The sequence below is a fragment of the Sus scrofa genome, chromosome 9, assembly GCF_054392235.1.
Source record: "Sus scrofa isolate SSC_HxYL_T2T_F1_AM1 chromosome 9, Sscrofa_HxYL_maternal_Yorkshire_Landrace_v2.0, whole genome shotgun sequence".
Taxonomy (NCBI): domain Eukaryota; kingdom Metazoa; phylum Chordata; class Mammalia; order Artiodactyla; family Suidae; genus Sus; species Sus scrofa.
The window spans coordinates 25735770-25756913 of NC_139391.1; the positions used below are offsets into that span (position 1 = coordinate 25735770).

A 21144-nucleotide genomic window follows, 5' to 3' on the forward strand; every position below is an offset into this window, starting at 1 on the left:
CTATACACAATAGCCAAGATGTGGAAACAATCTAAATGTCCATCAACAGATGAACGGATAAAGAAAACAGAGTATATACACACAATGGAATATTGTCTAGCCGTAAAAAAGGAAATCTTGCAATAGGCAACGACATTAACGCACTTTGAAAACATTACGCTATATGAAATGAGCTAGTCACAGAAGTTCAAATACTGCATGATTCCACCCCCAAGAGGTATCTAAAACAGTCAAACTCGTAGAGGAAGCAAGAACAGAATGGTGGTTTGCAGGGACTGTGGGGAGGGGAAAACGGCGACTAGCTGATCGACATGTTTGAAGTTTCAGTTATGCGAGGTAAGTTCTAGAGATGTGATGTACCCTATTGTGTCCACAGGGAACAATACTATAAATGGACACTGAAAATCTGTGCAGAGCGTGGATAACATGATCAATGGATTCCTAGAAAGATCTGGATGTGGAAGCGGGTAGCCAGATGCTATGGACTGCATGTACGTACTGCTCCCCAAATTCACCCGCTGCAACTCCACCCCCCAGCCCAATGGGATAGGGTTAGGAGGTGAGGATTTGGGAGTTTAGCAGATTTAGATGAAGTCATGAGGGCGGAACCCCATGACGAGAGGTGTCCTTATAAGCAGAGGAAGCGTATCAAGCTCTCTTTCTTCCCACCACGGGAGGGCACAGCAAGGAGATGACCATCTGTGAACCTGGAAGAGGCCTCTCACCAGGAACTGGATCAGATGACATCTGACCTCCGACTTCCCCTTCAGCACTGTGAGATGTTAAGGTGGTTGTTCAAGTCACCCAACTCGCGGTATTTTGTTACAGCAGCCTGAGCTGACTAAGCCCAGTGGAGTTGCTCTTCCTGACACAACAAATGTGATGGCTTACCTTCTAATTTGCTGGTGAGGAAAGTGGCAAGGTCTAAGTTGGCTCTTATGCACTTCAGCACTGCAGGCAGTGCAAAGTGCAGGAGCTGGTGCACAGGCACAAGTCCTCCCACCTGTTTCACTGGTTTCTGGCCCTTCTTCAGAGCCTCTGTAATGGACTGTCATCGCCTCTCACCAGTTTCTACAATGGTGAGCGCTCTTTGTCACAAAAGGTCTAGGCCTCCTGATTGAATGTATTCAGTTAAAGTGGCTGCAACTGTATTCAATTCAGTTGCACAATTATTAAGGGAGCCCCAATATCTGTCAGATACTACTAGATGCTGGAGATTAAGCCATTACTGAAGCCTGGCCAAAATTCCTGCCCTCATGGAGCTCAAATTCTAGTGGGGAAGAGACACTAAATAAGTAAAATAGAGAGCATGCCAGTGTTAAGCGTTAAGAAAAAAAACAAGGATTGGGAGGAAGCACCTGTAACTTTAGATAGATGGCTAAAGTAGGCCTGAGAGAGTGGAATTTTTTTTTTCTTTTTAGGGCCACACTTGCAGCCCATGGACATTCCCAGGCCAGGAGCTGAATCGGAGCTGCGGTTGCTGGCCTACACCACAGCCACAGCCACAGCCACAGCCACACAGGAACAACAAAGGAAAAGGCTCTGAGGATGTACACAGCCTGGTGTGCTTAAGCAGGAAGATGCTAGAGAGGAGTGAGCAACGGGGAGCATAGCAAGAGGAGAGATCAGAAAGCAACAGAGGACACACAGCAAACAACCTTGTAGACCAGTTTGAGCGGCACAAAAGCCACTCATGCAGTGTGTAGAACAGAAATATAATGGGAGCCACAAGCAATTTAAGATTTCCTAGTAACCACACTTTAAAAAAGGAAATAAAAAAAAGCAATGGGTAAAATTAACTTTAATGATACTTTATTTAATCTAATATATCCAAAATATTATCATTTCAACATGTAATCAACATAAAAAGTTATTAACAAGATATTTTACATTTTCTTTTTCGTACTAAGTCTTGGAAATCCACTGTGTGTTTTACACTTACGGCAGATTTTAATTAGGACAAATGATATTTCAGGTGCCTGCATGGCTAAAGGCTGCTATGCTGGACAAGGGCAGAGTTTTGTGCAGCAACGTGACATGATCTGATTTACATTTTAACCAGGATTCCTCTGGGCCTATCTTTTCATGTAGAAAATGAGTGTAATAACTTCTACTTCACAGGCATTTTGTGATAATGAAATGAGATCATATATTTGAAGGCTAGAGCCTCATCCTTGGCACATAATAAGTAATCAATAAATATTAGTTTTCTTCCCCTTCATACATAATAAAATATGAGATGAAAAGTATGCTGTACAGGATTTTTAACTGTAAATCTGACATGAAATTAATTCATTTACTATGAATAATTAATAATTCTGAACACTTACAGAGCTACAAAATGTGTTATAATATTGAGTATGCCTACAGACAAAATACATCATGCCAGGCAGAAGCAAATAAAGACTTGTGAAGGAGACAAATACATAAACGTCTAACATGGCATGAGATTTAACAGAATTAAGAACATATGAAATAAAACTGGAATACTTATGCAAAGTAATTGAAAATTACAAAATCCAATTTACATTACACAGAAAGTATTATTTGCTAATGTCTTATTGTCATTTTTGGCCAAAGGATTGAATTGCACAGCTCTGAAAAATGCTATGTGATTCCTATCGTTAAGAATTAACAGTTCCTGTTGTGGCACAGCAGGTTACGAACCCGACTAGTATCCCTGAGGATGTGGGTTCAATCCCTGGCCTTGCTCAGTCAGTTAAGGATAGGCATTGCTGTGGTGTAGGTCACAGACACAGCTAGGGTCCTGCATTGCTGTAGCTGTGGAGTAGGCAGGCAGTTGCAGCTAGCCTGGGAACTTCCATATGCTGCAAGTGTGGTCCTAAAAATAAAAATAATAATAATAATAAAATAATTAACAATGCCTTGGAGTTCCCTGATGGGTTAAGGATCTGGCGTTGTCACTGTTGTGGCTCAGGCTGCTGCTTTGGTATGGGTTTGATCTCTGGCCCAGGAACTTCTGCACACTGTGGGAGCAGCCAAAAAAATAAAAATAAAAACATTTTTAAAGAATTAACAATGCCTCATATGGTATTAGAAATGTTCTAATTTCATTCTTTTACACGTAGCTGTCCAGTTCTCCTAGCATGACTTGAAGGGACTTTTTTGCCCCACTGTATATTCTTACCTCTTTTGTCACTGATTAAGTGCCCTTAAACATGTGGGTTGATTTCTGTGCTCTCTCTCCTATTCCACTGATTTATGTTTCTGTTGTTTGTGCCAGTACCATACTGTTTTGATACTGTAGCTTTTTAGTGTGGTCTGAGGTCAGGGAGCATGATTCTTCCAGCTCAGTTCTTCTTTCTCAAGGTTGTTTTGGCTATTCAGGGTCTTTTGTGTTTCCATACAAATTTTAAAAGTAATTGTTCCAGTTCTGTGAAAAACAGCATTGGTATTTTGATAGAGATTGCATTGAGTCTATAGATTGCACAATGGAATACTGCTCGGCCACAAAAAGAACGAAATCTTGCCATTTTCAGCAATGTGGAGTGAACTGGAGGGCATTATGCTAATGAAAGAAGTCAGAGAAAGGCAAATACTGTATACTAGTACTCATATGTGGAATCTAAAACATACAGCAGGAGTTCCCATCGTGGTGCAGTGGTTAACGAATCCGACTAGGAACCATGAGGTTGCGGGTTCAGTCCCTGCCCTTGCTCAGTGGGTTAACAATCCGGCGTTGCCGTGAGCTGTGGTGTAGGTTGCAGACGCGGCTCGGATCCCGCGTTGCTGTGGCTCTGGCGTAGGCCGGTGGCTGCAGCTCCGATTAGACCCCTAGCCTGGGAACCTCCATATGCCGTGGGAGTAGCCCAAGAAATAGCTAAAAACAAAAGACCAAAAAAAAAAAAAAAAAAAAAAACATACAGCAAACTAATGAATATAACAAAAAAGAAGCAGACTTACAGATATAGAGAACAAACCGGTGATAAGCTACAAGGATATATTTTACACCATGGGGACTATAGCCAGTAAATTATAACCTATAAAAATTGTGAATCACCATATTGTACACCTATAACTTATATAATATTATATAGCCCTTGCTGTACAGTGGGAAAATAAAAAATAAAAAATAAAAAAAAATATTATATAGCAACCATACTTCAATTTAAAAAAATTGACAGTGCCTTATAAAATAAAACACTATTATGCAATGGATAGAAAACTACCTAGACAGAATTATTTCTATTTATAAATGGAAAAATATAGATGAATAAGAAACACTAGCTTCATTCAGTATTATAAACCATACGTCATACACCACATGTACATATTAATGGTACATACAATTTGAACATTCTTATGCTCTCTTATATTGCCCAAACAATTGTTTTCATGTCAAGTTCCTAACCTAAAATCAACCTAAATTTACAGTTGTAGTCAGAATAATAAAAAAATCACATTTATTTAGCAATATGTATTAAAATCTGTAAAATGTTCATCTCTTTCATTGTCATTCCACTTCTAAAAATCTAGTATATGAAAAAAAGGATTTCTACAGAAAGATGTTAACTGAAGCAGCATTTATGTTGAAAATTTGTAAACAACCTAAATGTGCAATAATTAGGCAATTGCTAAAATAACTACAGCACAGGCACTTTATAAACTTTGCCACTGACATTAAATTATGGTTTGAAGTCTGAAAAGGACAAATATATCAACTGCTGAGTAGGAAAAAGCTGGATAATCACAGTGTAAGTGCAACGATATTTTTAAAAGTTAAATCAAAGTGAAAGAAAGGAAATATATCAAAGTATGAGTAAGTTAACTAGGATATATATAGACCATGAAAGCATGAATGCCTTCTTCTGTCTTTCTTTAGAAAATGTAAAAATAAGAAGAAAGTAATAAACTTGCATTACTGTTAGAATAACAAAATAAAATCAACCACTTATTTATATTTTGGCAATGGATAAACTCAAAGAAAGTAGAAACAGTTTCTTTTTTAAAAAAATAACATAACATTGCCACCTAAATCTATAAACTACTATATGGGAACAGGAACTATTTTATTCATTTCTGATGTAGAGAAAATATGCACAGCAAGAAACCTTCCCGAAGTCCCCATTCTCTGTAAAATAAAGTGCAGACCTTAAGCTAGTCACATAAATATTAAAAAAAAACCCTGTATCTTAACAATTCTACCTGTGCTTTTCACATAGACACCCAATTTTTAAAATTCTTTTTTAAACTAAATAATATTTGGGCCCTGTAGAAAATCTTAAAATGTATAGATAAGCAACTTTTTGAAATTAAAATTACCGCATCATCTAGAAACTACCACTGGTAACATTTTAGAGTCTACACCCACACCTACACTCACTCCAGGATGTTCTCATTCAGCCCCACGGCTTTAAATATGACCTACATGCTGTTGACTTCCAAGTGCCCATCTCCAGACCAGACTTCTCACCAACTACAGACATACATCCAATTGCCCCCGTGACATCTGCACCCTCATGTCTAACGCACATTTCAAACTTAGCCTGCCCCAAACTGAGGTCCTGATCTCCACCACCAAGCCTGCTGCTCCTGGCTTTTCCCATCAGTACCGGATATCTATTACCGTGTAACAACTCATTGCTGGCATCAGGAGGCCTCAGTTCCACGCAACATGGGCCCTTCCTTACCACTGCTTGAGTGTCCTCTCGACATAGCAGCTGGCTTTCCCTCAAATAACTGATCCCAAAGAGAACAAGGCCCAATGAATGCCTTTCAGGACCCCATTTTGCAGTCAAACCTCACCACTTCCACCACAATCTATTCATTAGAAGCAAGTTACTAAATATAGTCCACACTCAAAGAGAAGGAAATTAAGCTCCTCCCCTTGAAGAGAGAAACATCAAAGAATGTGTAGACAAGTTATCAAACCACCACAATATCTCAGTTGATGGTAAATTCATTCTTCCAGACACTCGGGTCCTTGTCTCCTCTGTCTCACTCTCACCCCTCATCTAATCTGTTAGGAAATCATTCTGGTTCTACTTTTTTTTTTTTTTTTTGTATTTTTTTTAGGGCCCCACCCATAGCATACGGAGGTTCCCAGGCTAGGAGTCTAATCGGAGCTGTAGCCACCAACCTACACCACAGCTCACAGCAACGCCAGATCCTTAACCCAGTGAGCGAGGCCAGGGATCGAACCCACAACCTCATGGTTTCGGATTTGTTAACCACTGAGCCACGATGGGAACTTTGGAACTCCACATTCTGGTTCTACTTCTGATACATACTCAAAGTCTAAGCATTTCTCTCTACACCCACTGCTGCTACCACACTTTTTGCTGAATTGCAGAAATACCCTGCTTCTAGTTTTGCCCCTTACAATCTGTTCTTTACATGGCAGCCAGCGTGATCCTTTGGAATTTAAGTCAGATCATGACTCTCCTCTGCTGCACTTTGCACTGGTTCCCCACTCTCTCAGAGTAAAAGCCAAAGCCTTTATATGGACCTCCAAGACCCTATGGAATCTGGCCTCGTCCCCACTGGATCATTCTGTTTCCACCTCCTTGCCTTCCTCACTAGTTCTGTCTTTAGCGGTTCTTTTTGCCTGGAATAGTCGTTCCTCAGATAAGCACTTGACTGGTTCCCTCACCTCTTTCAAGTCTTTGCTCAAGTCCCACCGTTTCAATAAGGTCCAATCTGACCACTTTATAAAACATTATCAAGTGCCCAGCCTCCACCCTCACTTCTGACGTCCCTTACACTGCTCTTTTTTTCTACAGCACTTTTAGCCTAATTTACTATAAATTAACTGATAATTATCTTTACTGTTTATTGTCTGCTTCCTCTTATAAGTTCCATGAGAGCAGGGATCTTGATCTGTATTATTCATGGATATATCCCAAATGCCTAAAACGGTACCTAGCACCTAGGAGAAATTCCATGACTATGTGTTGTATTAGTGAACAGGCATAACTTTAAAACATTAAAATAATTTAGAAACATTTTTCAGTTAGTAAAAATGCATATGTTGAACATCTTCCCAGATGAGTTTAAATGGCTTTTCAGTATATATAACTATATGGCTATATCACAATTTACCTAAATGCTTTTTCTTTAATTGGACATTTAGATAGTCACCAGCTTTTCTCTTTTGTAAATAGCATAATGAACATAAGTTGATATAAGTATGTTAGGTGACATTTTCTTGGGAAATAGCTCTATAAATAGCACTAGTCACAATAGGCAAGACCTGGGAAACAACCTAACTGTCCATTGACAGATGAATGGATTAAGAAGATGTGGTATATATACACAATGGAATACTACTTAGCCATAAAAAAGAACAAAATAATGCCGTCTGCAGCAACATGGATGGAACTGGAGATTCTAAGACTAAGTGAAGTAAGTCAGAAAGGGAAAGACAAATACCATATGATATCACTTATATGTGGAATCTAAAATATGGCACAGATGAACCTATTTATAGAACAGAAACAGACTCACAGACATGGAGAACAGACTTGTGGTTGTCAAGGGGGAGCAGGAGATAGAAGGATGGACTGGGAGCTTGGGGTTAGTAGATGCAAACTATTACCTTTAAAATGGATAAGCAATGAGGTCCTGCTGTATGGCACAGGGAACTATATCCAATTACTTGTGACAGAACATGATGGAAGATAATATGAAAAAAAGAGTGTATATATAAATGTATGGCTAGGTCACTTTTCTCTACAGCAGAAATTGGCAGAACATTGTAAATCAACTATAACAATTTCAAAAAAAATCAGCTGCACAATAAAAATAAATAAATAAATAAATAAAATAGAAATGCTGGACCAAGGGATCATGTGCATTTTCAAGGACAAACATAATATACTGCTCTTACCAGCAATTCATGAGAATGCACATTTCCCCACATCCTCACTAAAATGGGTTATTAATGAACTTAAAACAGATGAACCTGAGTCCATAGCTGAGTATGGCCATTAATGAGCTTAAAATTACTGTATCTATAAAAAAGGGATCATAATTCCACCTACCTCACCCACTGTCGTGAGGATTAAGAGACAGAACATATATAAAGCACTTACACTTCCTAACACGCAGTAAACATTCAGTAAAACGTTACTATTCACTTTTACCATTACTGTGACTTGAAAGAAATCAACTGCCAAGTACCCTGCACATTATTACAGGAACGTCAACTTATGTTCTCTACTATACTATATATACTATATTATACTATATAAATACTATAATATTTTTAAAGCTCAACTCCTCTTTTAATCAGTTAATCATTCAGCATAGAATTCAAATATTCCTACATACAACATATATTACTGGGAACAACAATATTATTATTACCCCATCCCCAGTTCTGTTTTCCTTTTGACAGGGGGAAACCATCAACAAGGTTTTGTAAATTTCCTGTCGCCAAGAGGCCACAGGAAAGCAAAAAAACAAACTTTGCCAAGTGAGTCAGCTACACATATCTCAGTCTGGTCAGCACGTCCCGCTGGCCACTCCTGGGGTGGCAGTGGGTGAACTTAGGATTCACCAGGGACTCGGACTGGGGTTGCTGCGTTGAAAATCCAAACTATGACAACTTCCTTAAAGCATCGCTGGGGGAGGGGGGCGGGGGGGAACAAACAAACAAAAAACCCACACAGTGCGAGCAGCCACAGCGCAGGCTCTGGCTTGCCTTTGACGCACACACCAGTGCACGGCGCCACCCGTCAACACACACACACACACACACACACTCTCTCACTGTCTCTCTCTCTCTCTCTCTCTCTCTCTCTCTCTCTGTCACTCTCCCTCTCTCCCTCTTTCTCATTCTGATGCCCTCTGGAGGGCCTGGCTTTCCGCCTGACCCAGCTTGCTGGTCCGACAACCGGTTCCTATGCAGGTGCTGATCCCGAGGTCATTCACCAACCACGCCTGAGCTCATCCCACATGTCCCGAGGACGTCTGCCTGGCCACTTTTACATTCAAACCCGTGCCAGATCCGCATTCCCAAGAGCCACGACCCACTCCGATAACAACAGGCAAACCACCGTGCGCGCCTCCCCGTCCAGAGACAAGCAACGCGATCCCCGACGCCCGGGGCAAGGTCTGCGGCTGCCAGGGTGCCCGCCCCGCCTCCCCCGCCCAGGCCGGGCGCGGACCCAGGGCCTCGGTGCATCCCGCGGACGCGCATCCCCGCGCCACGTCGGCCCGCGCGCAGCACTCACCGAGCTCCTCGCGCCCAGCCGCCTCGGCCGCCGCCGGCGCCGCCGCTTCCATCTCTCGGGGGTCTCCAGGACGCCGCCGCCCCGAGGCGCGCGCTCCCGCCGCTGCGTGGCCGGCGTCAGGCCGAGACCTCCCCGGCCCCGCGCCCGCCTCCCGGCCCCGCGCACCCCACCCGCGCGGCAGGGAGCATGCGCAGTGGGGCGGCCCGGCCCGGCCCGGCCCGGCGGAGGCGCACTAGCGCGGGGCCCTCCTGGGGCTCTGGGGCGCTGCCAGTGAGCCGAGCTCGGAGTGGAAGACCTGAGTGGGCGGAGGCGGGGCTGGAGAATGGCAGGGTGACCGGAGACGAGGGGCGTTTTGGAGATAACTGGGGTTGGGCGCTTAGAGCTGACAGAGACCCGGGCCTATAGCTCTCCGGTGGGGGCGGAGGCGGGGAGACAGCTTTGCAGATGACCGCGAACTTAATTTTGAGGAACCCATCTATTTGCAAGGCTTTAACATTCTCTAAGGCACCGAGAAGGCTGTGTTGGAGTTCTGGCTACTCCTTGGTTATCCCTCTGTGCCTCTATTTAGAGATATAGGGTGACTTCAAGTAGCATTTAATTTAGTCAAATAGTTTCACTTTAGGAATTTTTCAGTGCCCTTCAAAGACACTTGGCGTTAACCGCAGTGCTGAAAGGAAATTGAAGTTAAGATTAAATATTCTCCATCAGATATTCTTAAGCACGATACATGCATTGACTTTTTTATTCAGTTGACAAACCCGTGAGATAATCCTAATGTATGTGTCCATTTTACAGATGCGGGAGCTACGCACACAGAGTTAAGTAATAAATGACAGAGATGGAATTCCATCCGCAACTAGAGTTGGGGTTCTCAATGCAAAGCTGGCCCCTCAGGTGGGTACCAATTAATACTCATCAGTGGATGAAGCAGGCTTTTGGATAGAAATGGAGAAGTTTTAATTTAGCAATTTCTCTTTTTTTTTCCCATCTCATAGTTCTTTCAAGTCAGAACACAAAACAAGACTTTTTCTTTTTGTCTGTTCTATTTCATTGGGTCTTCTAAGGAAAATAATTTTTTTGGAGGGGGTGTCTAATTCTAGGGTCACTGGTGTAACTACATGGCGATGATAAATATTTAAAATACTGAGATTTTAAAAGTACACAGTTACATAAGAACTATATCTTTCCTCCTGTTGCATCCTTTGTAGATTTAATAGTGATTTGCCAAAATCCTTTGTTTTTCTTTAGATTAGCGCCAGTCACCTACACACATATACACATGCAAAGGTTTTATGTAAAAGGTTCCTAGGCATAACAAAGATGTAGGGGAGATAAGAGAAAAAAGAATTGGATCCTTCATCAACTAGAGGAATAGTCCCTAACCTGCATTGGGGTGGGGCTCCTGGTTAGAGTTCAGTGGGAGAGAAGACAGTCACCCATTGTAATGAGAACACCTGGGACAGTGTCTTGAAAGAGCACCATTATCCTTTGAGTGTTGCAAGGGATCCGAAGCCATGGTCCTCTAATCCCAGCACCAGGAAAAGCAGATCTGGCAGTGCGGAAGGAAAAAAGGTTTAACCTTTACTGGAGGCCTGGGCTGAGGCAGGTAGCTAGGCTGTGTCTTAACAGACTGGTATGGAGCTAAGCCAGGTGAAAGGGATGATCATAAAACTCAAGAGAATTATATGGTTTCGCATTTCACTGCTCCAGAACTTGTAAACTGGAGGAGAGTATAGAGGAAAGCTGTGTTAGCATAGAGACATTATAAAGAATCTGACTGTTGGAATCCTGGCCATGCCTTTCTTTGCCTCACTTGAACTTCCTGGATCATGTCTCATTGACTTCCTCCTTTGTCACCACCTTACTTTGTTCATAGCTCTGTGGTAACCCTTCTCCCCTTGCATCATCATTATTTCTCTGGCTGAGGCTTATGCTCTACTGTGAATGCCTGCAGGAGAGTTGCTGTACTTTTTTTCTGTGTGTCTCAACCAGGCCTAGCAGAGTGCCATGTTCCAGTGGCTCGGGAAATAGGTGTTGAAAGTTGCTGCATATAGCCTCAGAGATATGGCAGCTGAAAGAAAACGCACAAGCTAAAAGCTGAAAATTTTGTTTTATTCGGTAGATATTTTGGGGAGGTCAAGACGGGGAGACAGCTTCTCAGATAGCTCTGGGGAACGGCTCTGAAGAGGTGAGGGAGGACCCAAGCATAAAGGGGTTCTTTCAATAAAGACCAGGTAGTCAAAACATCAAGATTACTTTTTTTGGTTTGGTTTGGTTTGTCTTTTGTCTTTTTAAGGCCAACCACGATTACTATTAATTAAAGAAAAGCAGACCTCTCCAGCATTCTCGTCGTGGCTCCGTGGTTAACAAACCCCACTAGTATCCATGAGGAAGCGGGTTGAATCCCTGGGCTGCTGAGTGGGTTCAGGATCCAGCATTGCTGTGAGCTGTGGTGTAGGCTGGCAGCTTCAGCTCAGGTTCGGCCTCTAGCCTGGGAACCTCCATATGCCACAGGTGCGTCCCTAAAAAGACAAAAAAATATTTTTTTTAATTGAAAAAAAAAGAAAAGACATCTTAAGGAATTTACGGCTTTTCTGTGTGTAGGAAAGTGCAAGAGTCCAGACTCACTGAAATCACTCCTTTGATATGCCCCTCAGTTTTTTGGGGCCAGTATCCTGTGTTTTCCCATCCTGAATCTCCTCGGGGTTGGCTGCTGAGGCTGATGGCTTGATGGCAAGCATCTTATTTCTATCTCGAGTCCCCTCAGTGTTCACCGTCACGGTGGCTGTGATGTGATGGCTTGATAGCTACGGCATCCTTTGTTTACGGATATGGCAGGCAACATTTTTCATTCACAGATACATGAAAGGATATTACAAAATCTTTAATTTATCCAAACTCTTTTATGGAGCATCCTCCTTGTGCCATGGACTTTGCTTGAAGCAGGATCTGTAATAGCAAACAACACTGGTTTGAACTAGGGTTCATATGGTAGTGTAGGAGTGTGCAAAAGAACTAAACAGGATGTTAACTATCTTGTAATTACAGTTGTTGAAGAAAATTGTAGTAGGTGCTACTGGGGAACCTGCTTTAGATTGAGTAGCCAAGACAGTCTTCTCTGAGGACGTTTAACTGACATCTCAAGGTATGCAGGAGCTGGTTAGATGGTGTGGAGAGAAGAGCAATTCAAGCTGTGAGAATAGCCTTCCCCACTTTACAGATAGAGAAAAGGTTCTGTTTGACTTGTTTATTTGAGACACCTGTGGGCCATCTAAATAGCATTTTTTTAACAGTAGTTGGATCTCAAAAGTTTCTTCATGTGCAAAACAATCAACCTCACAGGTTGTTGTAAAAATTTAATGAGATAAAGTTCTTAGAACCTTAGTCCATTGCATCGTTCATAGAATGCATTGTATAAATTAAGCATATTAGGTGGGAATTTTTGTACTGCAACAGAGAGAGAAGCCAAAGTAAACTAGGTTTCAGACAAAGGGGAATATAAGGATAATGAGGTACCCAGGACAGAGACGGGACTGGCCTTGGGAACAGCTGATTTTGTTGTCTCTGAGACGCTGCATCCTCCTGTTGTCGATTTTCTCTGTGCACCTGCTTGTGTATCTGTGTAGATTTTTGCTGAACTCTTCTGCTTCTCAGGTTCACCTGGCAGGAACATGGTTCCTAAAAACTCTCAGTTTCTGTATTTTATAGTTCAAGTATCCAGAAAGATACTCGTTTCTTTTTTCTGTTTCAGTTTTTAAAGTTCCCAGGAAAGAATTGTGATTGAATCACCTTGGATCAGGGTCCCTCCCCAGACAAGTCCAGTTAGGGGTGAACTAAGTCATGTATGTGGTAGGTACTCATGAAACCATATGTAGAGAAGGGAACAGTTTCCAAGAATGTAAGCTGAGCAGACCAAATCCCAGGTATCAGCTCTACTGTGATTCCCCTCCATATAAAATATTATTTATTATGTATCTGAAGTACATTTTACCCTCTTATGTTTTCAATGTATATCAAGATAATTTCTTACCATTTTCTAACATCTACTATAATGACTTCTGTATTCTGTTAAAGACCTCAGGAAACATGCTGACCAGCACTGGTCTTCTTAAGAGTTTCTTTGTTGGAGTAAATGCTACTGATAACCTAACTTTTATTACCAAGAAATTTGTTTTGCTTAACTCTTTATGACGGATTTAGTAGAATAAAATAAACAAAAACTAAGTGTGTGGAGGAAAGAGAACATAAGTAGAAAAAGACAACTGAAAAAAACCCCTCTGACATAGTCTCAAATAAATTTTTTTAAGAAGGTAGTGCATCCATGAGACAAAAATAGAATGGCATAGTAAAAGGAATGTTTGGGGAACAAAAAAGTAGAACCAAAAGATAAAAAGAAAGGAAAATAGAAAAACGATAAAATTAAGGATTCATCTAGCAGGTCCAAGACTTTAATTAAGAAACTCTAGATAAAAGAGAAGGAAAAATCAAAATAATAATATAACAGAATTTCTCAGAATTGAGGTTTTTTTCCCCCCAAATTAGAAGTGTCCAACACAGCATTGAATGCCCAATACAACAGATGAAAACAGACTTAAGCCATGGCATATCAATGTAAAACTTTAGAACATGGAAAATAATAGGGAGATTATAACAGCTTCTTGAAATGAAAAAAATAAAGAGTGGAGGGTGCCCACATTCTGGTGGAATTGCATCTAATTGCCCAACAGCAACAACTAAAGCTAGAAGACAATGGAGCATTGCATTCCAACTTCCGAGGTAAAACACATCCAACTTGGAATCAGATACCTAGCCAAACTACCAATCAAATGGAAGTGTAAAATAAACACGTCTTAAGAAACATAAGACCTGTATAAAAATATACTTCCTATGTTCCTTGTCTTAGAAAGCATGGGAGGAATACTTCATCAAAATTAAGGAGTAAACCTAGGAAGGCATAGGTATGGGATCCAGGAAAGCAGGGATTCAGCACAGGGGAGGAGACTGAGAGGATGCCAAAGGGAGGTTCCAGGACCACAGCTGGGGAGCAGCCCTGGAGGGCAACCTGTCCACATCAGGGCAGGAGAGCAGGGATACCTTCACGGCAAAGCATTGATAAAAGAAATAGAAGGAGTTCCCGTCGTGGCGCAGTGGTTAACGAATCCGACTAGGAACCATGAGGTTGCAGGTTCGGTCCAACCCTTGCTCAGTGGGTTAACGATCCGGCGTTGCCGTGAGCTGTGGTGTAGGTTGCAGACGCGGCTCGGATCCTGCGTTGCTGTGGCTCTGGCGTAGGCCGGTGGCTACAGCTCCGATTGGACCTCTAGCCTGGGAACCTCCATATGCCGCGGGAGCGGCCCAAGAAATAGCAAAAAGACAAAAAAAAAGAAAAAAGAAAAAAAAAAAAGAAATAGAAGTATGGCCTCCATTTTCTTTGGCAGTGAAGAAATCATCATAATAAAAATACAAAATAGGACTTGAACACAGAGCATATTACCATTCTCTTTGAAGATATATATTAGGGAGGGAGAAATACTCTGTATGAAAACTATGTAAAAGAGCTAAATTCTCATTTTTCATCATTTTGAGAGAATAGATAATATCTAAAATTGAAACCTGAGTACCACTCTAAGCGTTTAGGAATATGATGGTAAACACCAGATGAAACTTCCAAAGGTGTTCAAAGTGGTTGCCTCTTGAGAAAGGGAATTGTAGGGAGAATGAGGCAAGAACTTGTTTTTCCGTCATGTCTTATTTGATTCTTTAAGTAAAGTACATGATAACCACAAACTTACAAAAGGGAAGGTGATGGTCCCTGCTAATTACTAATTTTTGTTAAGATGAACGTTCACAGAAGTCATCTGTAATGTAAACTTTATTGTTTTTTTTTAAATTTATGTTTTCCTGTTCTGTAGTTGTTTTCAAACTCTTTGTTTTTAATGTCTGTTATCTCTGTGCCTGGGGAGACAGCAGTTGCAGAATCTACATTTGGGTGAATGGGAATGAAAGTAGATTTTCTGAAAAGTCTTTTGAATTTTATTTATTTATTTATTTATTTATTTATTTATTTTTGTCTTTTTACAGCTGCACCCACGGCATATGAAGGTTCCCAGGCTAGGGTCGAATCAGAAATGTAGCTGCCAGCCTATGCCACAGCCACGGCAATGCAGGTTCTGGCCTGCCTCTGCAACCTACACCACAAGCTTATGGCAATGCTGGATCCTTAATCCACTGAGTGAGGCCAGGGATCAAACCCACAACCTCATGGTTCCTAGTTGATTGTTTCTGCTGCGCCATGATGGGAACTCCGTCTTTTGAAATTTTATAGTCAAAATGGGGGGAATCCTGTGGTGCAGGGAGTAAGAACCCAGTGTTGTCCTTGGAGCAGCCTGGGTCACTGCTGTGGTGCAGGTTGGATCCCTGGCTTGGGTACTTCCGCATGCCATGGGTGTGGTAAGAAAAACAAATTGAGAGGGAGCCTTTCTTGTGAAAGATTGCTGACCTACAAAAAATAGATTTTTAAAATATTAATTTACCCAACTACTACTACATCCCACTTTAAAATTATTTATATGCAAAATTGTATCACCAGTCATAAATTGTGTCTTTTTTTCCTCTAGATTGGACTAAGAAAGGTAAATTCTGTACACAAATGTGGCATTTATTGAAAATGCTGACTTTAAAATACTGGTTGTTTCATTAACAGACCTAAGAAGGATGCCCTAGAAAAACATGACACTTCAGAGACAGAGGAAGCCAAAATTGAAGAACTGGTTAACAGCAGAATTACTGTTTACTCCCAGATTATCATGCTTAGTGTCTTTCCCCAGAAATTTGAAAGAGTACAATTAAGCTTCTACTTGGAACATGTACCACCTAGCATCTGAGACAGTATTATTGGAAAGATCCTCTTAACAATAAGCAGACTGAAACACATTCCTGAAAATGTTCAGAAAATCAACATTTATAAAGCTTTGAACAATTCTGAAAAAGGCTTGAATTATTTCCCACTCACCCCATAGAATTGCACACCTCGTCTGTGTGTTCTTTTCTTTGCTGTGGCAATTATAGCTCCCTGTCATCTATGTGCTAAGCAGAATACTGTGCACCTGTGCCCTTTCTCCACTTGTCTTCCATTTCCCCCTCATGCCCACTTTCCTTCCTTTTCCATCTTTCTCTGGTTTCCAGAAGGCTAACTTGTATAGAATGCTTCAGTGGGCTTCCAGTTAGGTTTGATGATTGGAGGTAATACAGGGAGATGATAGGACAGAGGTGAAATAGGTCAGGAATTCACCCCTCTGGCACCTCCCTTACTAGTCACTACAGTTGACTTCATTCCTCTGTGAAAGTTTCTGTGGGGCAGCCCTCTCCAGGGTCACTGTCAACACTCCTTCCTGTGGCCCTTCGAGCCTAGAGGCAGGAACGCCCCTCCGCTGCCCTACTTGCCCTAGGATACTGTGTCTTCTGCTGCTGATGTTCCTGAAAACCCACCCACCTCATTGTAAATAGTTCTTCTCCTAATGCAGAGATTAGCATATGAAGTGAAGTAAGTCAGAAAGAGAAGGACAGATACCATAGGATATCACTTATATGTGGAATCTGAAATCTGGCACAGATGAACCTATCTACAGAACAGAAACAAACTCAAGACATGGAAAAGAGACTTGTGGTTGCCAAGGGGGAGGGGGACGGAGTGGGATGAACTAGGAGTTTGGGGTTAATAGATGCAAACTCTTACATTTAGAATGGATGGACAATGGGGTCCTGTCCTATAGCACAGAGAGCTATGTCCAGTCTCCTGGGATTGAAAATAACATACATAAACAGAATATATATATGTGTGTGTATATGTATGTGTGTGTGTGTATATATATATATATGAATATATATATATATGAGTCACTTTGCTGTGCAATGGAGATTAGCACAACATTGTAAATCAACTATGCTTTAATTTAAAAACGTAGTTCCTCTCCTCAGCTCTCCTCGCTTAGCACTGTATGAGTGTACATGCCATCTGTTTCCTGGTGAGACCTTTATAGATGCACGTACATAATCTCATTTGTTTCCCTAAGAAGACTTCATACATTATCTCCATTTTACAAATGAAGAAACCGAGAATGAGAAGTTAGTGATTTGCTCAAATCCAATAGAAGAGGCAAGATTCAACTACACTACCCCCAGAAGCATTTATTCGGGCAATAAACACATCCTCATCCCAGAAAGTTCTTAAAATTCAGAATCCTATGAGTTTCCATTACCACCTCAGTAACATTGTTGGGGATGGTTATTGATTCAGGCCAGTAATTGTCAGGTAGGAGAACAGCAGTTACTGAAGCAGCCATTGCCTTGATTTTGGCCCCTTAGGCCTCTGACCAAAAAAATAAAGCACTGTGGGTAGACCGCTGTGTTGGTACCAAGTGATGGCCCCTGTCCTGTGTCACTCACTCTGCCCATTCATCTATCATCTCCAGCCTCTTCCCCTTTATCAGGGCTGCTGAATTTGGAACAGAATTTTCCTCAATCCCTTCTCGCTTTCCCGCCCCTCATCCACTTGCTGGAGGACCCCCACTTAGGATATACTATGTTAGGGCTGAGTCATCAGATTGTAAATTATCCTGGAAAAATTGTCCATGGAGGCTCCATTTTTCTGCCATTTGGGAGTGGGACAAACATGAGGTTGAAAAGAAGGGTGAAATGACAAGAGCTGGGTTAATTTAGTTCAGTTTGCTCCCCTTAAGTTGATTCTTGCTCTTCCTTTTCTTGATGAATTATATTAAAAAGGAAAGAAAATAAGAGTTCTAATATCACAATGGTCTAGTTAATTTTGTTCAAAGTCGTAATAGTAATAAATATAACAAGGAAATCTAACTTTCATGGAGCCAAGCCCCATACTAAGTGAGTTTCTTTTCTAAATTACCTCATTTATCCTGCACAACAGCTCTAGGAGGCAGGTGTTGCATTACCCAATTTTTTAGTTGCAAAAACAGGCTTAGGTGGATTAAGCAATTTGCCTGAAGTCTGGAAGCTGAGACCCAAGATCAGTTGCAATTCCAGGATGTATGCTCCAAACCACTGACTCCCAGCTACTCAAGGGAGGGCTGACTCCTGTACTGGCAAGTTGTGGAGGCAGTTCCCCACTGCGGGCCACTGATTGGTGTGACAGTCATTAGGGCATTGTATGTGTCTGTCCATTCTCATAGAGCTAACAAAAAGTTAGGAAATCAGGTAATTGAGCTTCACTGTTGGGACTTAACTAACTGGCACAAATGTCACTACTCACATATTCGACATTGTCCTCTGAAAATACTATTCTTTGAAGGGCAATAGAAAAAGCGACTTTTGACACGTGCTAGCAAGCACACACTTATTTTCCCACCTGTTAGACCTCTTGGTTTTTAACATAATGATAAGAAGGCATTAAAGCTTGTACTTAAATCCCAACTGTCCTTTGAAAAGGCTTAGAAAAAAAAAAAGAATGCTTTCAAAAATTTGATTCTTCCCACTTTAAGCCTTGTGTTTGGTTCAGTGTTAACCTACCAGATGTTATTTAATCTCTGTTATCTTCTCATGAAACTGTTGTCATGCCAAGTCCAGAAGTCTGGGTTTTCCTGGACACTAAGAATGCATGAGCCTCACATGGACATTTAAGTTGATAAGTCCCATCCGTCTCAGGATGTTAACGTCAGGGTCTGGTTTGGGATTCGATTTGATAGGCTGTACCTGTCAGCTTTTGTGTAGCCTACTTTTTATCACAGTTCAAAGGGAGCCTGTGAAAGACTTACTTATGGGATAAGTAGGTCATCAGAGACACTTGTCATGCCTGAAGCCTCCTAGAAGTCCTGCTGCTTTGCACACTTTCCCAGGTAATCTGAGGAGCTTGCTCACAACTTAAAAACACTGTTGAGTGATACCAGCCACACTGGGAACTAAAACGCCACCTCACTAAGGAACTCTGTCTAAGAGATATCAGTCCCCAGTGGACCTCGTTAGAGAAAATAAATACTAACACATAACCTGCTTTTTGGTAGTGAAAAGAAGTGGCATGGAGGTTAGAGAGCTTCCACATTGCAGTTAGAAGACTGCATTTCAGCTCATGTCCTCAGAAGTTTAGAAGCCAAGATGTCCTTAGGAAAAGGTACTGTTATAAGAAGGAAATATCACAAAGCTCTTTAAGGCCAACCTGGTAGCCAGCCACATTAGCCTTCATTTACATGGTTCTGTTCCTGTCAATAATAACACATTAATGGTTCATTGGTTGATGTTTCCTTCATAAAACAGCCAAGCACATTGACCTGATTTTCTCAGTTGACCGCATCCATTTTATAATAAATTAGATCAGTGATTGATTTCTTAAAGATGGGCCATTGTATTAAGTCAGAGAGGTGAGAAATTGATCAAGGAATAGTTCCTTTTGCATCATATGAATGCTTCCTAATTCATCCTCTAATCAACTCTTTGAATCTACATTACTTGTGTCAAGAAATTCTTTACTGTCTAACAAGTTTGACTTTACTTCATTGGCGATCATTCAAATGTGCCTCTTTAAGGAAATAAAGGGCAACGTTATTTATGTCACAGCGTCTAGGTTTTTTAAAATAAGGCTCTTAATTATAATCTTTATTTCCATATCAATTCCCCAAACTTGATTCTGACATAGAAAACAATCTTATGGTTACCAAAGGAGAACAAGAGGGATAAATTAGGAATTTGGAATTAACAAGTACATACTACTATATATAAAATAAACAACAAGGACCACCATATAGCACAGGGAACTGTATACAATATCTTTTAATAACCTATAATGGAAAAGAATCTAAAAATGCACGTATACACATATATGTATATATACCCACATATATACATATATATCACTATACCCTACACCTGAAACATTATAAATCAACTATACTTACACTTTAAAAATGTAAATACAGACATTTCCCATTGCAGCTCAGCAGTAACAAGCCTGGCTAGTATCCATGAGGATGTGGGTTCAATCCCTGGCCTCTCTCAGTGGGCTAAGGATCTGGCATTGTCATGAACTGTGGTGTAAGTCGCAGATGTGGCTGCGACCCCATGTTGCTGTGGCTGTGGCATAGGCCCACAGCTGTACTTCTAATTCGACCCCTAACCAGGGAACTTCCCTGTGCCACTGGTATAGCCCTAAAAAACAAAACAAAACAAAACAAAAGTAAAAACAAAAAAAAAACTTGATTCTGCCATATAGAGCTCCATGCATAAAATTTGCCTGTCCCATACCTTCTGGACTTGGACTAGTACAGTAGTAGGGGTGGGACAGAGTAGACTTTCTATTCATGGGGGCTAGGTTTTCCATGCATAAGAGGGTACCTCCTGGACCTGACCGTAAATTACAACCTCCTGCTGTTCTAAATAGTGCCTCTCAATTGCAATGCATGTTCCACAGCTTAATTTCTTTAGGCATGTCCTGGAAAAAATGAAGCCTTCAGCCCATATTGGGCTGAATTCCAGGTTGTTACAACTGAATAGTCAAAGATCTCCCCCCAAAAGGCATTCTCCTGTATACTATCCAAATATTGTGAACTGCTGCCATTCACAGGGATTGTTCCTTGCAGGATCTTTTGAAACACATTTAACTAGTTTATAAAGATTTGCTGCTAAGATATTTATTGTCTCTGTATCTTCTTTTACCATTGAGATAAAATATAAACCAAGAAACATTTTAAAAATGTATTCTAGGAGTTCCCATTGTGGCTTAGCAGTTTAAGGACCTGATGTTGTCTCTCTTAGGACTGCAGGTTCGATCCCTGACCTCCCTTAGTGGGTTAAGGATCTGGTGTTCAGATGCAGTTCAGATCCAGTGTTGCTGTGGCTGGGGTGTAGGTTGCAGCTGCAGCTTCAATTTGACCCCTGGCCTGGGAATTTCCATAGGCTGCAGGTGCCACCATAAAACAAACAAACAAAC

The 21144-nt window shown here is 41.3% G+C and overlaps 2 protein-coding genes across 11 annotated transcripts in view; one reads left to right on the forward strand and one right to left on the reverse strand.

The window, feature by feature from the left end:
• The window catches only part of SLC36A4 (solute carrier family 36 member 4), a 53400-nt gene extending 44027 nt beyond the window's left edge, over positions 1–9373 (reverse strand). For both annotated transcript variants that reach the window (XM_013979268.3, XM_005667225.4), the window contains exon 1: positions 9198–9373. Coding sequence is in view for 1 of the 2 variants with exons in the window: in XM_005667225.4 (XP_005667282.3) it covers positions 9198–9249 (52 nt within the window). In the remaining variant the exon portion in view is untranslated. The remainder of the gene's footprint in view (positions 1–9197) is intronic.
• Positions 9374–9389: 16 nt separating this feature from the next.
• DEUP1 (deuterosome assembly protein 1) overlaps positions 9390–21144 on the forward strand; it is a 205300-nt gene continuing 193545 nt past the window's right edge. For 8 of the 9 annotated variants that reach the window (XM_084975657.1, XM_084975661.1, XM_084975665.1 and 5 more), the window contains exons 1-2: positions 9390–9546; positions 9993–10091. The gene's annotated coding sequence lies outside the window, so the exon portion shown is untranslated. Of the gene's footprint in view, positions 9547–9990; positions 10092–21144 lie in introns of all 9 variants that reach the window. The other variant, XM_084975659.1, reaches the window with a different exon arrangement.